Consider the following 19,528-nt stretch of genomic DNA (forward strand, 5'->3'; position numbering starts at 1 on the left):
TCAATGGACAGAGGAAGAAGCACAAAGTCAAATCCCTGTCTCCCCTCACTGATCACTGTGATGGGTCTTCATGGACAAGCAAAGGGGAGAGGAATGGATTTCTGATCTCTGCTGCTAAACTTGCCAAACTAATCTCAGTTACCTCACAGCCACATCAGCCTTTAAGTCCAGACTTCAACCCCAGAACCCTGGATTTGTGTTGCACCAAAGCCCCAGGCTGGTGAGGTTAAAGGACTGACAGCCTCTGGACTGTGTCACACGTGCTTATCCAGACAGTGTAAGTCCAGCAGCCTTGTTGGTGGTGACTTTCCCTAGGGAAGCTCAGCTGGCTGGGATTTGCCCAAAAACCCTGATCCTACTGGAAGATAAAGATGTTGAATTGTCTGGATATGTAATGTAAATTAATATAATAAATCATTAAAATAAAAAATTATAAGAACTGGACAATAAAGTCCTTGTAAAGTTAGTTATTGCAGTGGCCCATTGTTTCAGCCACTATTGTCCCACTGAAAGCAGCATGGGATACTCCCACTCTCAAGCTGCTTGTGCAGACAGCCTACTCCAAGCATGTGTTGCCGCAGATTTTCAGGGCTGAAAGGGGGGATCCCACCACCGGTACAATGTCCACAGATACCCTGCACCTTGGCCAAGAATTTTGCCTTCTGACCTTCAGCTCTATGACACCCACTACTCTTGTTTTTTGTGGGCACTGAATTGTGTCTGAAGTTTCTGCCCTAAATTCGGTAAGGCCAAGGAAGGAGAGTGAGAACCCTTACCAAGGGCTGGGGGAAGGCGTCAAGGAGCACCGCAAGCCCCAGATTGCCCTGCTTTGCTTCCGCACTGGCTATTCAAGCCTTGCTCAGAAAGCAGAGTTCGTCTTCACAGGTTTTCAGTTGTACACCATGACTGCATTTTTCCCATAACACACAGAGCAGTGAGAAGCCAAAAGTTACCTGGAAAATCGGGATGCTCAGTTAACAGCTCATTTTTGAGACAAGTTAGACTTCCTGCCACATTTTATGGATTCAGCGTGTGACCCTCATTAACTTCTCCCATAGCAATGAGTACGCTGTCTCTGCACACAGGAGCCTTGTGGCTGCAATCAATCAGCCAGAGCTGCAAACACCTAATCACTCATCCCAGACGGACCCACTAGCCCACCACCAGAGGAGTGCAGTGCCAGTGAGGGCATACACAGTCTAAACAGTCATGACCCTCATCTTGTTCTTCTGTTAATCCTTTCCCTTACCCTTTACATTTTCCCCTACTCCTGCAGGAGAGGAGACGAGACTGGGATCCAGCAGACAGGGGTTGCACTTATTTCACAGTCACATCCATCCTGCCCCACCACACCGTCCATCCTGGCCAAGGAAGGGACTATTCCTGTGGAAAGAAGTGTGTAATTGGTATATACAGTGGTGATGACTGCCCTGCAAAGGGGCTGACTTAGTATCAGTCATGTACTCCTGTTTCTGAGCACTTGACTTCGTGTCCTGTTAATGTCTTCTATGTAGACCCAGCAAGAACAGGGTAAGGTGAGTACCTAGGAAAGGCAAATTCCCAAGACTGTCTTTACATGCTTGGACCTGCCAGGTCAGACCTGCCAACAGCTGTGCACAAAAGAGACAGAATCAGGGGGAAGGCAGCTGTTAAAATCTTGGAAAGATTGCAGCTTTAGCCTGCAGCTGAATGGGCAGCATATAGTCCACCAGCACTATTATTTTAGTCCATGGTTTGTTTCTAAGCGCCTCTTTTCTAGGGACAAGGCTTGTGCAAAGAGACCTGTAGGCTGAAAAAATTGTAGTGGCTGAAAGCCTCTTCAGATATGACTTTTCTCAAGGCCTTTCAGTTCTGGCACTAAGCTCATGTGAAGTACCTCTGAGGCAGTGGAGAGGACAGAAGGCTTTTGGGTGATGTGTGAAGGAGGAAGCGCACTTGTACCCAGCCCTTCTCTGGCACTTCAGGGAGATGTCTCACCTTCTCATCTTAGACACCACTGCTCTAAGTTGCTATGAGCGTGTTCAAGGAGAACACTTTTCCCAAGACTTGCAGTCCAGCTTGGAACAATACTGTTAACTGTGCTTCTGTTGAGTGCTCATAGCATCAGGACCTTTGGGACAGTAAGAGATGCACAGATGTAAGCAACATTGCAGACAGCAGTGCCACCAAAGATAAGTGAAATGCAACACTTTTCCTCCCCACACTCATTTTTTTCCTATGGGGTCTTAGCTCATTCTTTCTTCAAATTCCATTAAATGACGCTTTTCATAATTGCATAATTGTTCAAGATCTGATCAAGCAACACCTTATTTGACAAATCAACCCACTGATTAAATTGGCAGTGACATCCTGATTGGCAGGTACAAGTTGGGCTCTCATCGGTTTCTTTGACACAGTGGAAAAACCAAATCAGAAGCAGAAAATCCAGGAAAAAAATCAGAAGCAGAAATCATACAATCTGTTACAGGAGTTCCGAAACACAGGCTTGCTTAAAATCATGAAAAGTAGATAAAGAAAAGCTCTGTAGAATTATGTTGTCAAGGAAAGGCATTCATATAGACAAAAGAAGAAAAATAAACCCCACTTTCTTTTCAGTCCAGATTTGCCTACTGAGATGTGATACCGAAGTTACTGCTGTGTGTGCTTCTCATTAATTAGTGCTGCACTTGCTCTAAAAGCCAGAGTGGATTCTCTTGACATTTTTTGCTTAGAGGCCAGATAATATCCATTCTGTGGGCAATACAGAAGTTGTGCTAGAACAAATTCACGCTGCTCTAACACATTAAAATACTCAAGCTATTGGTAATAGTATCTGGCCAAGAGCTTGCAGCTGATCTGCTTGAAAGCAAAGCAAGCCCATTCCGTGGGTTTTGCTACTCTGCTGTAATATTGTCACTGTTACAACACTGTTTCTGCACAAAGTACAAGAAACCTGAAATAAAATAAAACAGCATTCACCTTAATACAATTTGTCCCCATACAAGTTACTTAGAGAAAATTGTTCTTAAAAGATTTGCATTTAATTTAGGATGGCCAGAAGTTGCATCTTCTGAAGTGGGTGAAATAGGGTTTCTGTAACTGTCCCAAATATTGCATGGCTGGCAACTGGGATGCCTGATTTGGGACTTCCCAAAGCATAGCTCACTTCTGGCTGCAATGAACCTAAACCAGCCCTTCCCAAGAGAGGAAAACATCTCTGTAGAGGAGTCTGGCCAGCTTTAATGACTGTAGAGCCATTGAAGCTAATTCACGCGCTGATCTCCAGAAATACGAATCTAATAAATTCCTGATATCAGAGCATTTGTCCTGGCAGCTGCCTAGTACAGTAGTAGTGAATACCCCCAGCTCTGACAAAGGAGAAGAATGGTAGTGCCAGAGTGGATAACTTCCTAGGCATTTCCAGAAGACTGGAGGGACTTTCTCACCATTCCCAGTCCAAACCCAAAATGTAATCGGTATAAAGCACTTATTACAGTATTTAGAAGAAAGTGTGGACTGAATGGGGCAGAAGGCAACAGAGATGTTCTTGTTACACAAGAAGGGGTGTGACCCATAAAGTCCCTTTCCTGCTTCAGGAAGAGAGGTATTCAACCGCTGTTTGAGCAGTGACATAAAGGAACCAAGATTCACTTGGTGACAGGAATTACAGATGTCAGAAAGAAAAATGCATAACCAGTTTGCCTGCTGGCATATCTGTTCTGTTCTAGATACAGCTTCTTCTGCCTCTCTCCCTCATTATTGTTCCTACTTGTATTTGTGCTCTGGCAATCAATGCCTAATACTTAAAAATCACATGCAGGGATTTTCAGCATTGTGCCCTTAGGATGTAACAGCCAAACTACCAAATATAAGAAACATAGATGTCAACAACTGGCCTACAACACAAATTATTTTCCTGGGACTTTGAAAATTGGCTGGTCATGGAGGTATCTGGTTGGGGCTGAAGATTAGCGTATGGTGACAGTCAGAAATTGATTACTGACAAAAAGGCCCCGAGAAGGATCTCCTGCTATGAAGCATTGAGTTCATGCTTCTCTAAGAATAGCTGTCAAATGTGTCAGGAAGTGTCGGCAGGTGCACTAGCACCCACGACATCCCCAGCACACACAGCCCACTGTGCTCCAGGGCAAACATGGCACAGTGTGCGTAATATCGGAGTGGCCTCATGGCCACACTGAAGAGGCAAAGTAGGGGTGGAAGGAGCTGTGGAAAACGGTGATGGAGAGAGAAAAAACTGGTATCTTTGTCTGCCCTAGGAAGGAGTTGAAGTACGGCAAAGATGAATGCAGTGTCTTCACTCGGTCCATTAGCTCAGTGGGTTTTTATAAGTCCAGCTAACATAAAGCTGAACAAACTAAATGCTGTTTCCCACAAAAACTGTTGTTTTATAAGAATATCCTGATACTACACAGCTTCACTAGAAAGACAGCAATTAGACACTCAATTTTTATTTTACTTTCTTATATTCCTGACCCTGTCACAGTCTGAAGTCTGCTTTCCGCTCCCCCCGCCCCCCAAAATGATGGCTTTTCCCATTTGCCTAACCTCATACCTTCAGTTGTAACCACTGGTGGATGCAAGTTAATTTGCAGTTTGATGATGACACTTCCCCAATGCTAAGTGTCTCTGAACACAAAGGCATTTTTTTCTTGGGCACCAGTAACGCTGATGAAGCCGACGGAGCTTTGGGAATAGTTAAAATCTCTTCCAGAGCTAGCTGATTGGAGCACAAAGTATTGTTTTAGCATGCAAAAACTGTGTCTACCTTACTTAACCAGTTGAAAGACAGAAAATAATTCACTAGCATGTTGCAGTGGGGTTTATAATGGTCCTGTGCAAAGCTTATCTTAGTACAGGAAAATGTCTTCCTATAAACTAAACTGTTTAGGCAGCAGAGGCTTTGGAACATCGTCTTTATAACAGTCCCTAAATTAGCTCAAGTTGTTTGCTTTATAAAGGACAACAAACACAACAAACTTTTAAGCAAACAGCAGGGTAAACTTTTACAGCTGCAAAGGGGATTTGGAGCCAGAGTACAATCACTAATGATGTACATTGCATTTGGTTAAAAGGAGACAAGTTCCCAAAACATGCATCTTCATACAATCACAAGCACAGATACAGCTAGATTAGTGTAAAGATACTTTCAGTGGTCAAACCGGATCAGTGTGCTGCTCTGTAGAGGGCACCAGCAATTCCTGCTGATAAGGAATCAGACCTGAGTTTTTTTTCCTTAAAGCTTATCTATCAAGAGTTCATACCACCACTTCTGAAGGTGCGTTTTGACTGTTGCTTACAGTGTACAGTCTATTTGTGCCTCCTACAGGAGTGAACAGTAGTGGTGTGAGTACTTTTGTACCAGGGAAGTACTGAATGTTTCAATGCTTTCAGATCACATTGCCCAGGCAGATCTTTGCCATGTCACAGGTGCTGAGCTCTTGACCATCCCTCACATCTTCTAACCAGGAGCATGTTTTTCAAACAGCAGTTTACAGTGCTTTGGTTTGCATCAGAGTGGTCTTGGAGCACACATTTTTTCAGCTCAGTTTTGTCTGAAAGAGGAGATTGAAGAATGTGCCAAAGGCTCTCCAAGTACTCATAGTCATTCAGACCAGAGATTGGCAAGTCTAGTATGAATCCTCCAAAATAAAGTGTAGCTATTTGGTACTCAACACCAGCTGTTTCACTCTGCAGATATGCTTCTGTTAAACTTACTGATGCAAATATAGCTGAAGAATACTAAAGTTGAGTTACAGCTCACTAGATTTACCCCTTACTCGACAAGGTTTTGGCTGTGCAGTTGTCTGAAGTTCATGGCAGCATTTCACTATTATTCTGCAGGCTTTTTCCAAACAGAGGAATTTTGTAATCAGATGAAATAACCTAGAGACACCCCATAACCACTGTGATACTGAGACATATTTACTTTGAAGAAGAGCAGAATGCAGATAACATTTAAGAGCATCTCAGAACCCTATGAATCTACATAATGATGAAAAAATCAGCTGTTTTTCAAATGTTAATGCCCTCCTTCTTATCAGTAAATTGTGGAAAGATGATCCATAGTCTTTTCAAGGGCAGTCATACTGGTAGTTTTATGAGAGAGTGAGGGATCCTGAAACAATGCATGCAAAAGAATAAAATGTGTTCAACCTTGACAGTAGAGAGCTTGTAACCAGGGCAGGTTTTGAATCTGTTTCAGCCACAGTTGAGTCCAGGTTTAACCTAATGAATCTGGATCCCAAGAGACCTGCATTGTCTCTGCACAGGTAGGCCATTCACTCATTAGTAGTGTCCTAAAAACTAAACAGCTGTATTGGCTTTAAATGGTACATAAAGTGACACTACTGGGCGAAGTTCAGAGGAGAAAAACAAACCTGATCACAGGCATAGAACAGTTTCCACACACAAAGTGACTAAGGTAGGACTCCTAAGTCTGAAAAAAATGTGATTTGGGGGAAATACAGTACCAAAGTCTACGACAGGATGACCTGCTTATTGGATGAGGGAAAGGCTGTAGATGCTGACTACCTTGACTTTAGTAAGGCCTTTGACACTGTTTCCCACAGCATTCTCCTGGTGAAACTGGCTGCTCGCAGCTTGGATGGGCACACGCTTTGCTGGGTAAAAAACTGGCTGGATGGCCGGGCCCAAAGAGTTGTGGTGAATGGAGTTAAATCCGGTTGGCAGCCGGTCACGAGTGGTGTCTCCAGGGCTCGGTTTTGGGGCCACTCCTGTTTAACATCTTTATTGATGATCTAGACAAGAGGATCAAGTGCACCCTCAGTAAGTTTGCAGATGACACCAAGTTGGGTGGGAGTGTTGATCTGCTCAAGGGTAGGGAAGCTCTGCAGAGAGATCTGGACAGGCTGGAGCGATGGGCTAAGGCCAGCTGTAGGAGTTTCAGTAAGGCCAAATGCCGGGTGCTGCACTTGGGCCACAACAACCCCCAGCAGCGCTACAGGTTTGGGGAGGAGTGGCTGGAGAGCTGCCAGTCAGAGAGGGACCTGGGGGTGTTGATTGACAGCCGGCTGAACATGAGCCAGCAGTGTGCCCAGGTGGCCAAGAAGGCCAATGGTATCCTGGCTTGTATCAGAAATAGCGTGGCCAGCAGGGACAGGGAAGTGATCTTACCCCTGTACTCGGCACTGGTGAGGCTGCACCTCGATTACTGTGTTCAGTTTGGGGCCCCTCACCACAAAAAGCACATTGAATTACTCGAGCGTGTCCAGAGAAGGGCAACAAAGCTGGTGAAGGGTCTGGAGCACGTGTCGTACGAGGAGTGGCTGAGGGAACTGGAGTTGCTTAGTCTGGAGAAGAGGAGGCTGAGGGGAGACCTCATTGCCCTCTACAACTACTTGAAAGGAGGTTGTAGAGAACTGGGGATGAGTCTCTTTAACCAGGTAACAAGCGATAGGACAAGAGGTAATGGCCTCAAGTTGTGCCAGGGAAGGTTTAGACTAGATATTAGGAAGCATTTCTTTACAGAACGGGTTGTTAGGCGTTGGAATGGGCTGTCCAGGGCAGTGGTGGAGTCCCCATCCCTGGAGGTGTTTAAGAGTAGGGTCGATATAGCACTGAGGGATATGGTGTAGTTGGGAACTGTCAGTGTTAGGTTAATGGTTGGACTGAATGATCTTCAAGGTCTTTTCTAACCTAGATGATTCTGTGATTCTGTGAAGTCTATGAAATTATAGACCATATGTTGGAGAGAAGTTTTCCTTGATTCTTCCCATACCTGAGATACATGGTGTCAAAGAAGGTTAAAAGGAGAATGAGGTTCAAAGTAAATATATGTCTTCATATCTGTTGATAGTACACCTGGGGAACTCCTTGCCCAAGCATGTGATAGATGCTAAAAGCTAACAAAGCTGCAGAAGCTCACAAAAGAAAAAGCCACCAAAGCTACCACAGAGACTATATTGCACTTGTGCCCAATGAGGAGTCTCCTGCAGCATAAGCAAAATACCTGAATTTGCAATGTCACACATTAATACTACAATTTTCACTAGACCAGACGTTTCCTACTTCTCACAATCAGGGGTGTCATGATGCATTTGGATCGCTCAAATTTATAGGACAACATACTCTGTAAATTAAACTTTATTTTATGAACTCACTAGGAAAGAAAACAAACACTTCAAGCAAGGTCTAAATCCTCTTTGTACACACTAGCCTAACACACAAATGCACTGATTCATCACTTAATTCATGTTTCTAACTCACAAGTTCTCTAATTCATAACTCAGAACTCAAACAGCTATGAGCAAAATAGTTATCTAGTCAACAGCGAGAGTGCTCATTCTTCCTTCTCCAGCACCTTGTGGGTGTCCCCTGTATCACACCTGGAAGCACAAAAGCCTCAGCAGTCTGGCTGCTGTTGGGTTCACTTCAAAAGATTTTTGGGTAAGCTGATGTATTTATAACCACCAGCTTGGAAGTTTGATCTACACCATCTCCACAAGTTAGTGGATTCTGAAGAAACTGTCATACAATCAATACACAAGGATTATGGCTGCAGGAGACAGCAGGTGATATGGTGATATGCAGGTGATAACAGCTGCATAATGACCTCTACCCCTTCCTGTGTGTGTTGCTCTAGTTTTAACCTAACGGCACTGCTCCCAGCATATGTCAGGCTCTAGTATAAGCTGTGTGTTAGCCAAAACTTGTGCAGGACTTGCGTAATCAGTCACGAGGGGACCCTTTTATTCCCAGGCTAATACTGCAGAGGCCAGATAAACACAACCATGTTTGGGTTGAGCTGCAGGTGACTTAAGGAAAATGCCGAGCCCAGACTGGGCCCCCTTGCAGTGCACACACAGCCATGCAGTTGGTTTGCAATTGCTGACTGCCTTGCTATAGAAACCTCCATCACCCAACCCTTCTGTCTTTCCCTTCCCCATGATTTTCCAGCCTTGCAGACATAACTTGCTCCTGAGACTAGCCGTGACCCTCAGCATAGGCCTACCGACCTATCTGCAAGATGAGGTGAATCCCTGTGCTGCCAGCCCACGTCCAGCTCCAGTGATTGCCAGGTCTGCCTTCTGCCACCACTGCCAGTCTCTCCTGTCGATTCTCTACATTAGGCAACACAGCCTTGAGACCTTCCTCTCTTACAGCTTCCTCTCCCCCCTGCCTCACCCCACCAGAAATCTTACCTTTGCATCATTTTGGCCATGTTTTCCCTTTTAGCATGCAGTCCTTGTTTTCTTTCTTCAACATTCAACTCAGCCTTTTCAACTTTGCCTTTAAGTACTGAGTAAATCTCTCTCACCTGCATGTCAAAACCTCCTAGCCTCTCTCAGGCAGTCTTCCATTACAGGTGCTACTCCAATATACATTTCTCTAATGTACATATCACATCCCTACTTGGTACCAGCTATCATGACAGCTCCAATATACAGGACAATCCCTCTCCTTCCATCAACACTCACAGTACACTTTGACTTTCCTCTTTCATTATGGGGCTATTACTTTTGGTTCGAACAAGCTCAGACACTTTTCCCACCCCCTCTGACCTGATCATCTTTCTCCATTGCACCATCACTCAAGTTCAGAAGTTAGCACCAGCAGCCTCTACCTCCTCCTCAGGGAAAACAAGGACAAACATGAAAGCAATATGCTGAGGAAAGGGCAATATTTAAGTCCCCAGCAGGAGAAAAGGGCAGGAGGCCAGGGGTGTCACCCATTTGACAGAGCATTTATTGATTACTTTCAGTTCAAACCAATTATCACTGGTAGTACTGGTCACTAGAAAAGCCAATGTTCAGTCACATTCTGTGATTTTGTTCCACAAATAAGATGTTACCATTGCTTGTGAAAGGTCACAGCTTGGTGATAAGCTAGCAGCACAGGCATCAGGACTTGTCAAGGTTTTTCCACGCTTTGTTTAGCTGTAAGACCAATTATTTAATGACTTGATGTCTACTACTGACTTTGTTTTAGCTTTTGCTTTGCTTTATCCAATTGCATGGTGAAATGTTTGTTGTTATATGTACTTTTTGTAACTAGTAGACAGTAATAGCAGGTAGTTATTCTCTGTAGAGTGAACTATTTATGACCCCAAAATAAAATTCAGCATAAAGGTTCACTAGCATGGGATGACAACAGGGGCCCTGGCAGTACAGGTGTAGGATGATGCTGCAGGCCTCAGGCTGCAAACAGCTCACCAGTGGTTAATTACTGGTCATCAAAGGGTGCAAGATTAGGGTAGGGAAGTCAAATTTTAGATGTAACAAAGGTGAACAAACAAGTACCCAACACATGTAAAATGCCTCACATATAGCAAATTTGGATCTACTGTGGAGTTGTGAACCAATGGAGAAAGACCAAGATGTGGAATGTATTAGTAAGCATATAAAAATGACCTCTGGTGGATCATAGGGTGAGAAGAAAGAAATTTTCAGTTCTGCTTATCCCAACAAAGAGGAAGATGAACTCTCCCTACTAATATCAGACTCTGCTCGGTGGAGGACCTGGGACACTGATAACTTGCTGCTACACATGTCCCCACCCCAGACTGAAGATATCAGAGGGGCAGTGTAGTGGTGCATATAAAAGCAGAGAAAGGGGAGTATGTTAGAAAGTTTATGTGTATCAGTTTTACCTGATATAATTTGGACTATAACTGTTAGTATCATTATAATAGAAATAGAAGAATATAATTCCATCCTAATTATCTCAGCAATTAATAATTCTTTGATTAGACTATTTTAAACAAGACTAACAATATATCTTCCTAGATCTGCCTGTAAGGTGTGTTTCCTTTTGATCATAACAAGATTTTGAATGTGACAAATTGATGGGAATTGAAGCAACCTGCTCCATAGCTTGGATATAACAAGTTGGTAGCAAATGAGGTGTGCTTTCAGGAGTGCACAGACTTTTTCTTGTGCTTGGCTTCTCTGAGCTGCTGGAGTGCGAGATCTGTGGAGGGAGGGGTTTGGTTTTGGACTTCTTCCCCAGCCTGTCTCTGAGATGTAGTGGTTGGGTTGAGGACACAAGTTCACCCCACTCGAAAGAGAACCTCAGCTTAAGAGTTTGAACTCCGACTCTTTTCAGGTTCAAAGATCCTCCAGATCTGGGGTTGCCAAACTGACCTTATTACTGATTGATTATTTCCTGTGCGTACATATAGTGCTATCACAGCACTCACTGCTTCTTCAGTCAGATTTTACCCATGATTCATGCGACAGCCCATCCACAGGGTGATGAGTGGCTGAAATGCTAGAGGCTGTCCTCATTTTGTCCTTAGGTTTTTGTGACTAACTCTGTACAGAATGAGTGGGCTGGTGATGCCAAGGGCTGTTGACATCCCTGGCCTCTATTCCCAGTCATCACTTCTCTTTGCTTCAATATACTTCTCTATAAACTATCAATAAAAATACTTCCTGTCTCCTGGTGAACATCATTCAGCTTAACGACTGTTAGTAAAATGCCCTGAAATATTAGCTGAGAGAGGCACTCTTTAGAAGTGGGATGTAGGTAAGGTTTCATTAGGAGCATACTGGCCACTTAATGGGCTCTGACATGTTAAAGCAATTTTCAGGGGAATCTGGATATTCTCTTTGCTGGCATTGAGATGTGCTCCTGGAAACTGTCACCTTCTCCAATGTATTAAGCAGTCTGCTGTTAAAACAGAAAGAAAAACAAAAGTAATTAAACTGAGCCTGTAATTTTTTGTTGTTGTTCATTTAAATAGAGTTTTCTCCTTAGCACCAAAAAAAGGCACCTTTATTAGCATGGCTCAGAAGTGAAATATTTTAACTTTTACAGTCAAGATGCAGTAAGTGGTGTCTACAGTACTACTATATAGAAGAAATGATTGATCAAAATACAGAACACAAAACACAAGTGCAATCAGACATGCTTTATTTTAAATTCTTATTACGCTGTAGTTATAGAAAGCAGGGTTCTATGCAAGAGCAAAAAATGGATAATTTTATTAGACAATGTAGACTCTGGTAGGACTGCTCAATTACTTAACAGAGATTGTCACCTTGCATTTACAACACACTGTTGTATCCCAGAGGACTTATATGAGAGACTGACATTGCAGAGTTTCTAAAGTGGTCACATAAGCTGTACAAAATGAGTGCATGCCCATGCCTGAAGTGAAAGCCCCCAAAAGTCTGGTGTCCCTGGATCCAGGGGTACTCACTGAGCATATGAGGTGGTACGAATATTTGCTTTGTTCCTCACACTTTAACAAAAGAGCAGCTTGCATTTCTCCCTTCCCAGGACTTGCTTATTTTTAACAGCTGGTCACAGGTTTTGCAGGAGGCAATGTGTGGCAAGAGGAGGAGCAGAAGGCAAGTCATCTCCCTTGTTTTCTCATTATTGAGACCACAAAATGACATGGCCATACACAGTACAGTAAAGCCCCAGTGTTTAATGAGCATGAGGCTCTTGTTAACTTCTTTGGAAGCCCAGTTAGCTCACCTGTGCTGTTAGTATGGGACATGCTTTTACACACTGTGGTCAGTGGAGAGGAGTTGCTGCAGCTTGTGGCACATGTATCTTTGCCTCGTTGAAAAAATCCCAAGAAAGATTTGAGGGAAGATGAGAAATGAACAAAAACACACACCCTAGCACAATGGGGTACATGGCTTAGGATGGAGCTGTACCCTCAATGGAAGACTAATGGAAACCACAGATTCAGAGCAGCTTCTGGGCCAGAAGGTCCTCAGGGGAGGAGTGATGCCTTGGGAGGCCCCACTGCACCCCACAGAGGAATATGCTGCAAGAAAGGCAGGATCCAGATCCAGCTTGTGGAGTTTCTGACTCTCAGGATACATCTTTATTTCCTTTCCAGCTGAGCTTCTGTCCCTGTATATTCCCGGGGTTGCTAATATAACAGGACTTCATTCTGCAGTAGCTGTGATTGCCAGGAACTTTCAGGTTTAATCTAAACTCATCCCCAGGTGTTTAATTTAAACTCACCCCTAGCTCCAGTGCAGAATATTTGCTAGGCTTATGGGGCTGGAAGGAGAAGACCCTCGGGCTGCCCCCTCTACTCCTCTCTCCTTCACCACCTGGCAGAGCCTGGACTGCTCTGGGGCAGTGAACCTCCCCCCAAAACACACACACACGAACACACACACACACACACACACTCACACACGAAATGGGGCTACAGGGTGGGTTCAGGAGAGAAGAAAAGGATGAAGAGAGAACACATCATACAAAAGAGATATGACCAGGAAATGCAAGTCTGGTGTGATGAACTCTGACCAGGGGCATCAAAACCTCTGTATTTTCATCAAGCAGAGAGGAACAGTGTATCAACAGCATATGGGGTGGGATGAGGGCATACAGAAGAGAGTATGTGTGGTGCTTGCACACATGAAAGTAGGAGAAAAAGTACAGGAAAGCAGCAAGAAACAAGGAGCTGGGAATATTCTGGAGCTAACACATCTTGAGAGATACTTCCAGCAAAGCAAGCTTTCTGTGAACTGGAAAATTGTAACAGCGTAAGATAAAGCAGTCCCTTTAGCTAGAAATACCTGTTTTTATTGCAGCCTGAATGATCTACCACAGGTTTGTGTAATTCAGTCTAAGAATTTATAACACTGGGTTCTTTTTTTTTTTCCTTCTCAGTGAAGTATCAGGCCTTAATTAAAACTAAAGTTCAGACTACTATGGTGAATGGAGCTTTACAGATTCCCTTGCAGCACTAATGCAAAAGACCATAAATACAAGTGAACTATAGGAATAATATGGCCTAGAATTACCTTTAATTACATGTATCTTATTTTAAATCATTCACGATCCAGGTGCTTTTTCATGCTCTCCCCAGTCTTACTAATTAATTTTCTTTATCAAATCTTGTTCAGCGCAAGGATGACAAAAATAAAAATAAGTGGATTTCGACCTCTTCCTTGCCCTCCTCCCTGCTACGATATTTTGAAATATAGCTAAATAAGAGATGAAGGCAGCATCTTAGTTCATGGTTTCTGAATCTGGACATTCAGCTCACCATACACATGCCTCAAAGCACCACAATTCAGGCTTGCAATCAGCTTTCGTAACCCTGGTTGTTTTGGGATGCATTTTAATTCCCAGATCAAGGTAGAGTTCGCTGGGATTTGCCTGTAGGGAAAAAGGAAAGTAACAATATCGTGATCAGTCAGCCAGTCCTCTCAACCTGACCCACAACTGGAGAAACTGAAGGTGGGCAGTATAACATGTCTCAAATTTTTTATGTTTCACTCATTTTCATAAGTGTCCTATAAATTATTCCCTCCATCACCAATTCCTCTCAGAACTGACTCATTCAAAGCCTTTTCTAGTATTTCCTCCAGGCTAATTATAAATTTCCAAAATGAATCCACTTTATTCTGCCTCCTTTCACTTCCTCTCACAATCACTTTCAAAATGATCTTCTTTACAGCTAACATATTTTTTCTACTTTATAATTCCATTTTACCTGTTTATTATAACCTATAGCCTGTTGGTGATTCCTTAAACAGTTAAATAAATCCATGTTATGAACTGTCCAGGGCATTCCCATGCAAACCCAACGCAGCACTGATGAGATGCAGAGACCCTCCACCAGCTTCTACCCTGAACCACCCTGCCACCATTGTAACATCAGCAGATCTCCTCACTGGCCACTTCAGATGACTTCTTCGTGTCCATACAAGTAAGTCAAAGTGTTCTTGGGGGTCCTGCTGTTAGCAGTTACTCTTACATTTGTATGATTCTTGATAACTCATACTATAAGGCAACTGTATTCTGTGCTGGTCTTGATTTTTGCTACAACTGAGATACATGGAGAGCCTCGAGTATTGGGTTTCTGTGTTTTCTCAGTGCTTTCACTACATTCTGTGTGCAGATTCTGAAGGCTGATATTTATTGATTGATTATGTTTGGGGAATGTCAGGATACAGTTGCTCCAAAGGAATCAATGGAGAAGGCAACATAGTGGGGAGCTATTTATAAAAACGAATGCTCTTTTGCTCAGCATTAAGTAAGAGGATTATGAATTTAGCCAGTGTTCTCATCTCACATGGCTGTGGTATTCTGCAAACAACTGAATAAATGAGAGTAAAAGTAAGCCTACGTTTTAGTCACTGTTTCAGATTCTCATCTGGTAGGATTTAGCTCTCAGATGCCATGTCCTATGCCAGGGTCAGGACAGAAATGACTGCCCAGGCTTAGCACAAGTTGTCATAAAACAAGAAACCTTAATTAGCTCTAAATGACCTAGCCTGGGATCCTCCCACCTGAATATTTGTTTCAGTTCAAGTCTGCCCCTGCTAAAATGAGAGGTATTCTAGCTCCTTAGAGGTTAGCTTAGGTACCTCTACATGGCACTGCATTGTCTTTTGCGTCATAGGTACCTTGGGGTATGTAGTCAGTTTTAGAAAAAAAAAAAAAGCAGAGGAAGATCATATTTTTGGTATAAGCATGTGCAGACCACTTCCAGTGAGGGTTTTCCCTTTTTTTAATCTTTGTTCTTAATGAGAGGTATTCTGTCCCCTCAGCTGGCCTGCCGGCTCCACAAAATGCCCACTAAAATGGTAGCATGATAAAGTAATGACTTCAGTTGCTGCACAAGGTTAATACCCTTTTAAATTAGAGTTTATGGGAATGATCTGCAAAGGATTATTTGTATGGAAAATAAAGAAGATATTATACAAAGTCTTGCTGTGCAGCAAGGTTCGGTCTACTTTCTTGTGCACTTGGAGGCCAGATCCTCTAAGGAAAGGTTTCAAGATTTCCAGACCACATCTTCGCAGTGCCCCAGTGAGAGAGGGTGGCACTACCATGTCTGATTCATAGTGCTATCATCTCTGCATATATATATATATATACACACACACACACTTTTTATTTATTTTGATATATATATATCTGTGTGTGTGCAGGAAGACAACAGCTGTGCTGGGAAACCAAACCCACCTTTTCTGGATTCCCTACTGTCCTACTTCTAAAACAATTTCTCTACAAATGCTAATACTAGCTGAGCTTTGACATGAAGAAACACCTGAAGTGACTTACCTCCTAGTGTGAATGCATGCTTGGATAAAATCCCTTTAACACTATCCATCACTGCCTGGTTAATTCTCATTTGTCATGCAAAGATTATGCCCCATGTAGGAACTGCTGCTGCCAAAGGCTTTTCCATAAGTCATGCTTCTCATTTGTCTGAGGCTAATAATTAAATATCGCTCTCTCTATACATATATACATATACACATACATATATGTATAATCATTATGAATGGTCAAGACTGAAGTCCCCAAGCCACTTCATTCCCAGAATAATATTGTATCAGCTGGATCACACATACCTGTTTTGTGTAGTCACCCAGGTGATACAGAAAAGCTACCTTAAAAATATAGAGATGTCAAAAGTCTCATCCCCAGAAAGAATTGCAAAAACCAGATCCCATATGTGACAGTCCCTGATAGACAGGGAAGCAGTGGAAGGGTGGGGAAAGCCTAGAATAGGTTTAATTCTCTGCAAATGGAGTAAAGCCACCCTAATCTGATTTTCCTGGGAGAGAATTCGGTGATGAATGGTTCTACATAATATGCTGAGCCATCACCACACTGGAGCCATTTATCACTCTGAATGCATGGAGGCAAATGTGATTATTATTTAAATAAACTACAACTGCCCCCTGCTCTGTCCTCTCTGTGCATAACCTGCAGCCTTCATTCATCTCAGAGAAGTTAAATCTTAAAATGACTAAGCTGATCCATTTCCATTTTAAATGATGTGAAGGTCACTACTGAAAGGGAGAGAACATGGTGTCTTGAAGGAAAATGACATCTATTCCTTGAGTAATTTTTTGCCCTAACTCCTGTGCCTTTGATGCTCCTGATAACTTCTGCATCCTTGAAGGTGATAGCAGTCCACAGCAGCTTTTGGATTGAGAAGGATGCAGAACAACAGGGGAGGATACCATGGCTGGGCAGCAACGAGGACTTTTGCTGCAACTTGTGTAACTCATGTGGACTGTGCTGAGTCATGTTCAGCAGCGTCTGTGACATACCACGTGCACAAAGCAAGCACAGTGTGATGCCCTTTCACAGTCATTTTTCTACCCAGCTCCACTCTAGAGACTGGTTTTGATCTTTTTATCCCTGGCCCAGGTGCAATCAGGCTCAGACCTCCCCTACTGACTGCAGATAATGCTGACAATTTATGCAGCTGCTGAAGCACAGGCAATTTTTCAAACTCCTTTTGCACACACCTGGGGACCATCAGTTCAGGTAATGATAGATAACACTGCTTTGGCTGCCCAAGACTAAGCAATGGCTGCAAAATTTTCCAAGGATCTCAGTCATATATCCCGGAACTAGCTAATGCTGAGCTTATAACACTGAATTCAAATGGAAAGAAGGTTTAAGAAACAACTTGCTTATCATATGAGTACCACTGCGTCAGCATGAGGTGCAACTCTAAGTATAATGAAGGTGGCTTTTCTTTTCATCAGGCTTGGGAGCACCCTGTGCTGGGAAGATGGCTCTGTGCCAGGCAGCCCTGTGCAGTGGTGCTACCGAGCAGGAGGAGCTGTGTGCTCATACACACGCTGCAGCCATCCCAGTGGGCTCTGCTGCATCCAACACACATTTCGTGTCTTGACATAACCTTGCAAAGATCATCTGAGGTACCTGAATGTCTTGTATAATCGTGATTAGTGTGAGTGGAGAAAAGCCCTTTTTGAGAAACAGCACAGGACTTGATTTGCACATACTGAGCAAATGGCAGTAAACACTTCATGTGTAGGATAAATCTGTCTTTCTGTGATAGCAACTTGTAGGTGCTATTGTCAAACACTAAAAATAATGTAATACAGTGAAAAAGTAAAGTCAGTCTGCATTAGCAACTACCCACAACCACCACCCCGTCCTCCAACAGTGGTACTGAACAGATGAAATGCTTTCACAATCTTTCTGCGCAGTCTCTCTGGACAGCCTGACTTCTGACTACTGAGACCTATAGCTCCCCTGTGTATTGAATTTTACAGTAAGGAGCGAGTGTCTGAACTGAATTACTCAGTGCAGCATTAGTTAAGTGTCTCTTGTGAGCTTCCTCCTGTGAGCAAGCAGGGGACAAATCCCAGCTAGTTGTGCTTTCTTCCATACCTGAACTCCTTTTTCATCGTTCTCAGCACACCAGGACCTTCAAGGCGGAGAGTGACGTTCTCCAGAGTTTGTTTCAGAGGATTGGTGAATTCCACAGTCACAGACATTTCTTTTCCAGCTACCATCTCACCTTGGGTCTGCAAGACAAGGAAAGGACAATGCTCTGCAAGCTGATAATAATAAAATGCCCCATGGTGAAATCTGTAGGGTTAAATACACAGTACTTGTAAGGAAGGAGAGGAGGGGGAACGGAGCACACAGCAAAACAGCTTGAGGCAGAGAAAGTCTAGTCAAAAGAAAACTGTTGGATGGGTCCATAGGTACCACTGTAGATTTTTCTACCCATTGCACTTTTCCCTCAAGCCACATGACAGATCAAGAAGCAGGTCCTCTTTTCCATAGAAAAACCAGAAAACTGCATGCACAGCCCTGGAGCTGAGTGTCCAGATGAGGGGACCTCTCTCCCAGATTCAGTCCCACTCTCCATCAGCATTGAAGTACATGGCCTGCTCAGGACGTAAGCTCCAGAAGAGAAGGGCAGGTCTTATTGCCTTAAATTAGAAACACCAGGTCACATTGCTTGCACCTCTCAAAAGTGTTGTGCCCATCTCTCCCTGCCGTGCAACTGCCTCTCGTGCTCTGAAGGGTTTCTAACCCTGTGCATGCACTCTTTGTAGACCTGAGAGCCAATTGTCCTTCAGAATCCTTACATAGCAAAAAAGCAATACATTTTGCACTGGAAAATATTAAACCGCAAGACTAATGAACAGTAATCACATTGAATTCCACGTGTATTGCAGTACACAGCTGAAGGGATCTGTCTGTCCCTTCAGATCAGTGCCGGTAGTACAGCTGTCTGGAAAACACCTCCAAATGAACGTGTTTTTAAAGAAAGACTACATTCATGGGGATTTTTTTTTTTTTTTTTTTTTCCCCCTAGAAACATAAAATTTCTCACAGAATATAAAAAGCTTAGGCAAGGGTTTTCAACTTACAGCTGGCAGATCCCAGACGGTCCATGGACTACTTAAAGGGCCTTGAAAAAGGTAACTAAGAAAAACAAGTATCTTGTAAATTAATTTAAAGTGCTATGCTGGGGTCTGCAGCCCTACTGCAAATTTTTAAGGAGTATGACAGTTGCAAAAAGCTGGAAAGACTCTGGTCTAAGGGATCACTCTGCACCAAATACTGATACATTGACTGGAGTAAAGAATGAGATACTCACAGCTAAGGTCTTAACAGCATTTGGCCACCTGACTTTGCAAAAAGACATCGGTGGTATTTCCAGAAGTCCTATCCCAGTTAGAGGTCTTATGTCCTCCTTATTTCAACTGCCCATTTAAGATCACTGGGGGGATTCAAAATCATCCTGAACTCCCATACATGCAACTGAGACCATGATCTGTATTTGCTGAACTTATTT

The 19,528-nt window shown here is 43.2% G+C and overlaps 1 protein-coding gene across 4 annotated transcripts in view; it reads right to left on the reverse strand.

Annotated features, from left to right (window-relative positions):
• Nucleotides 1–11,400: 11,400 nt before the first annotated feature.
• F13A1 (coagulation factor XIII A chain) overlaps nt 11,401–19,528 on the reverse strand; it is a 77,091-nt gene continuing 68,963 nt past the window's right edge. For 2 of the 4 annotated variants that reach the window (XM_074827788.1, XM_074827798.1), the window contains 2 exons: nt 18,106–18,242; nt 11,858–14,094 (listed from right to left, as the gene is read on the reverse strand). In XM_074827788.1, coding sequence (XP_074683889.1) covers nt 13,950–14,094; nt 18,106–18,242 — 282 coding nt within the window. In that variant the 3' untranslated portion in view covers nt 11,858–13,949. Of the gene's footprint in view, nt 11,632–11,857; nt 14,095–18,105; nt 18,243–19,528 lie in introns of those variants that run through there. The other 2 variants (XM_074827817.1, XM_074827807.1) reach the window with 2 other exon arrangements.

This window comes from Strix aluco, chromosome 1, assembly GCF_031877795.1.
Source record: "Strix aluco isolate bStrAlu1 chromosome 1, bStrAlu1.hap1, whole genome shotgun sequence".
Classification (NCBI taxonomy): domain Eukaryota; kingdom Metazoa; phylum Chordata; class Aves; order Strigiformes; family Strigidae; genus Strix; species Strix aluco.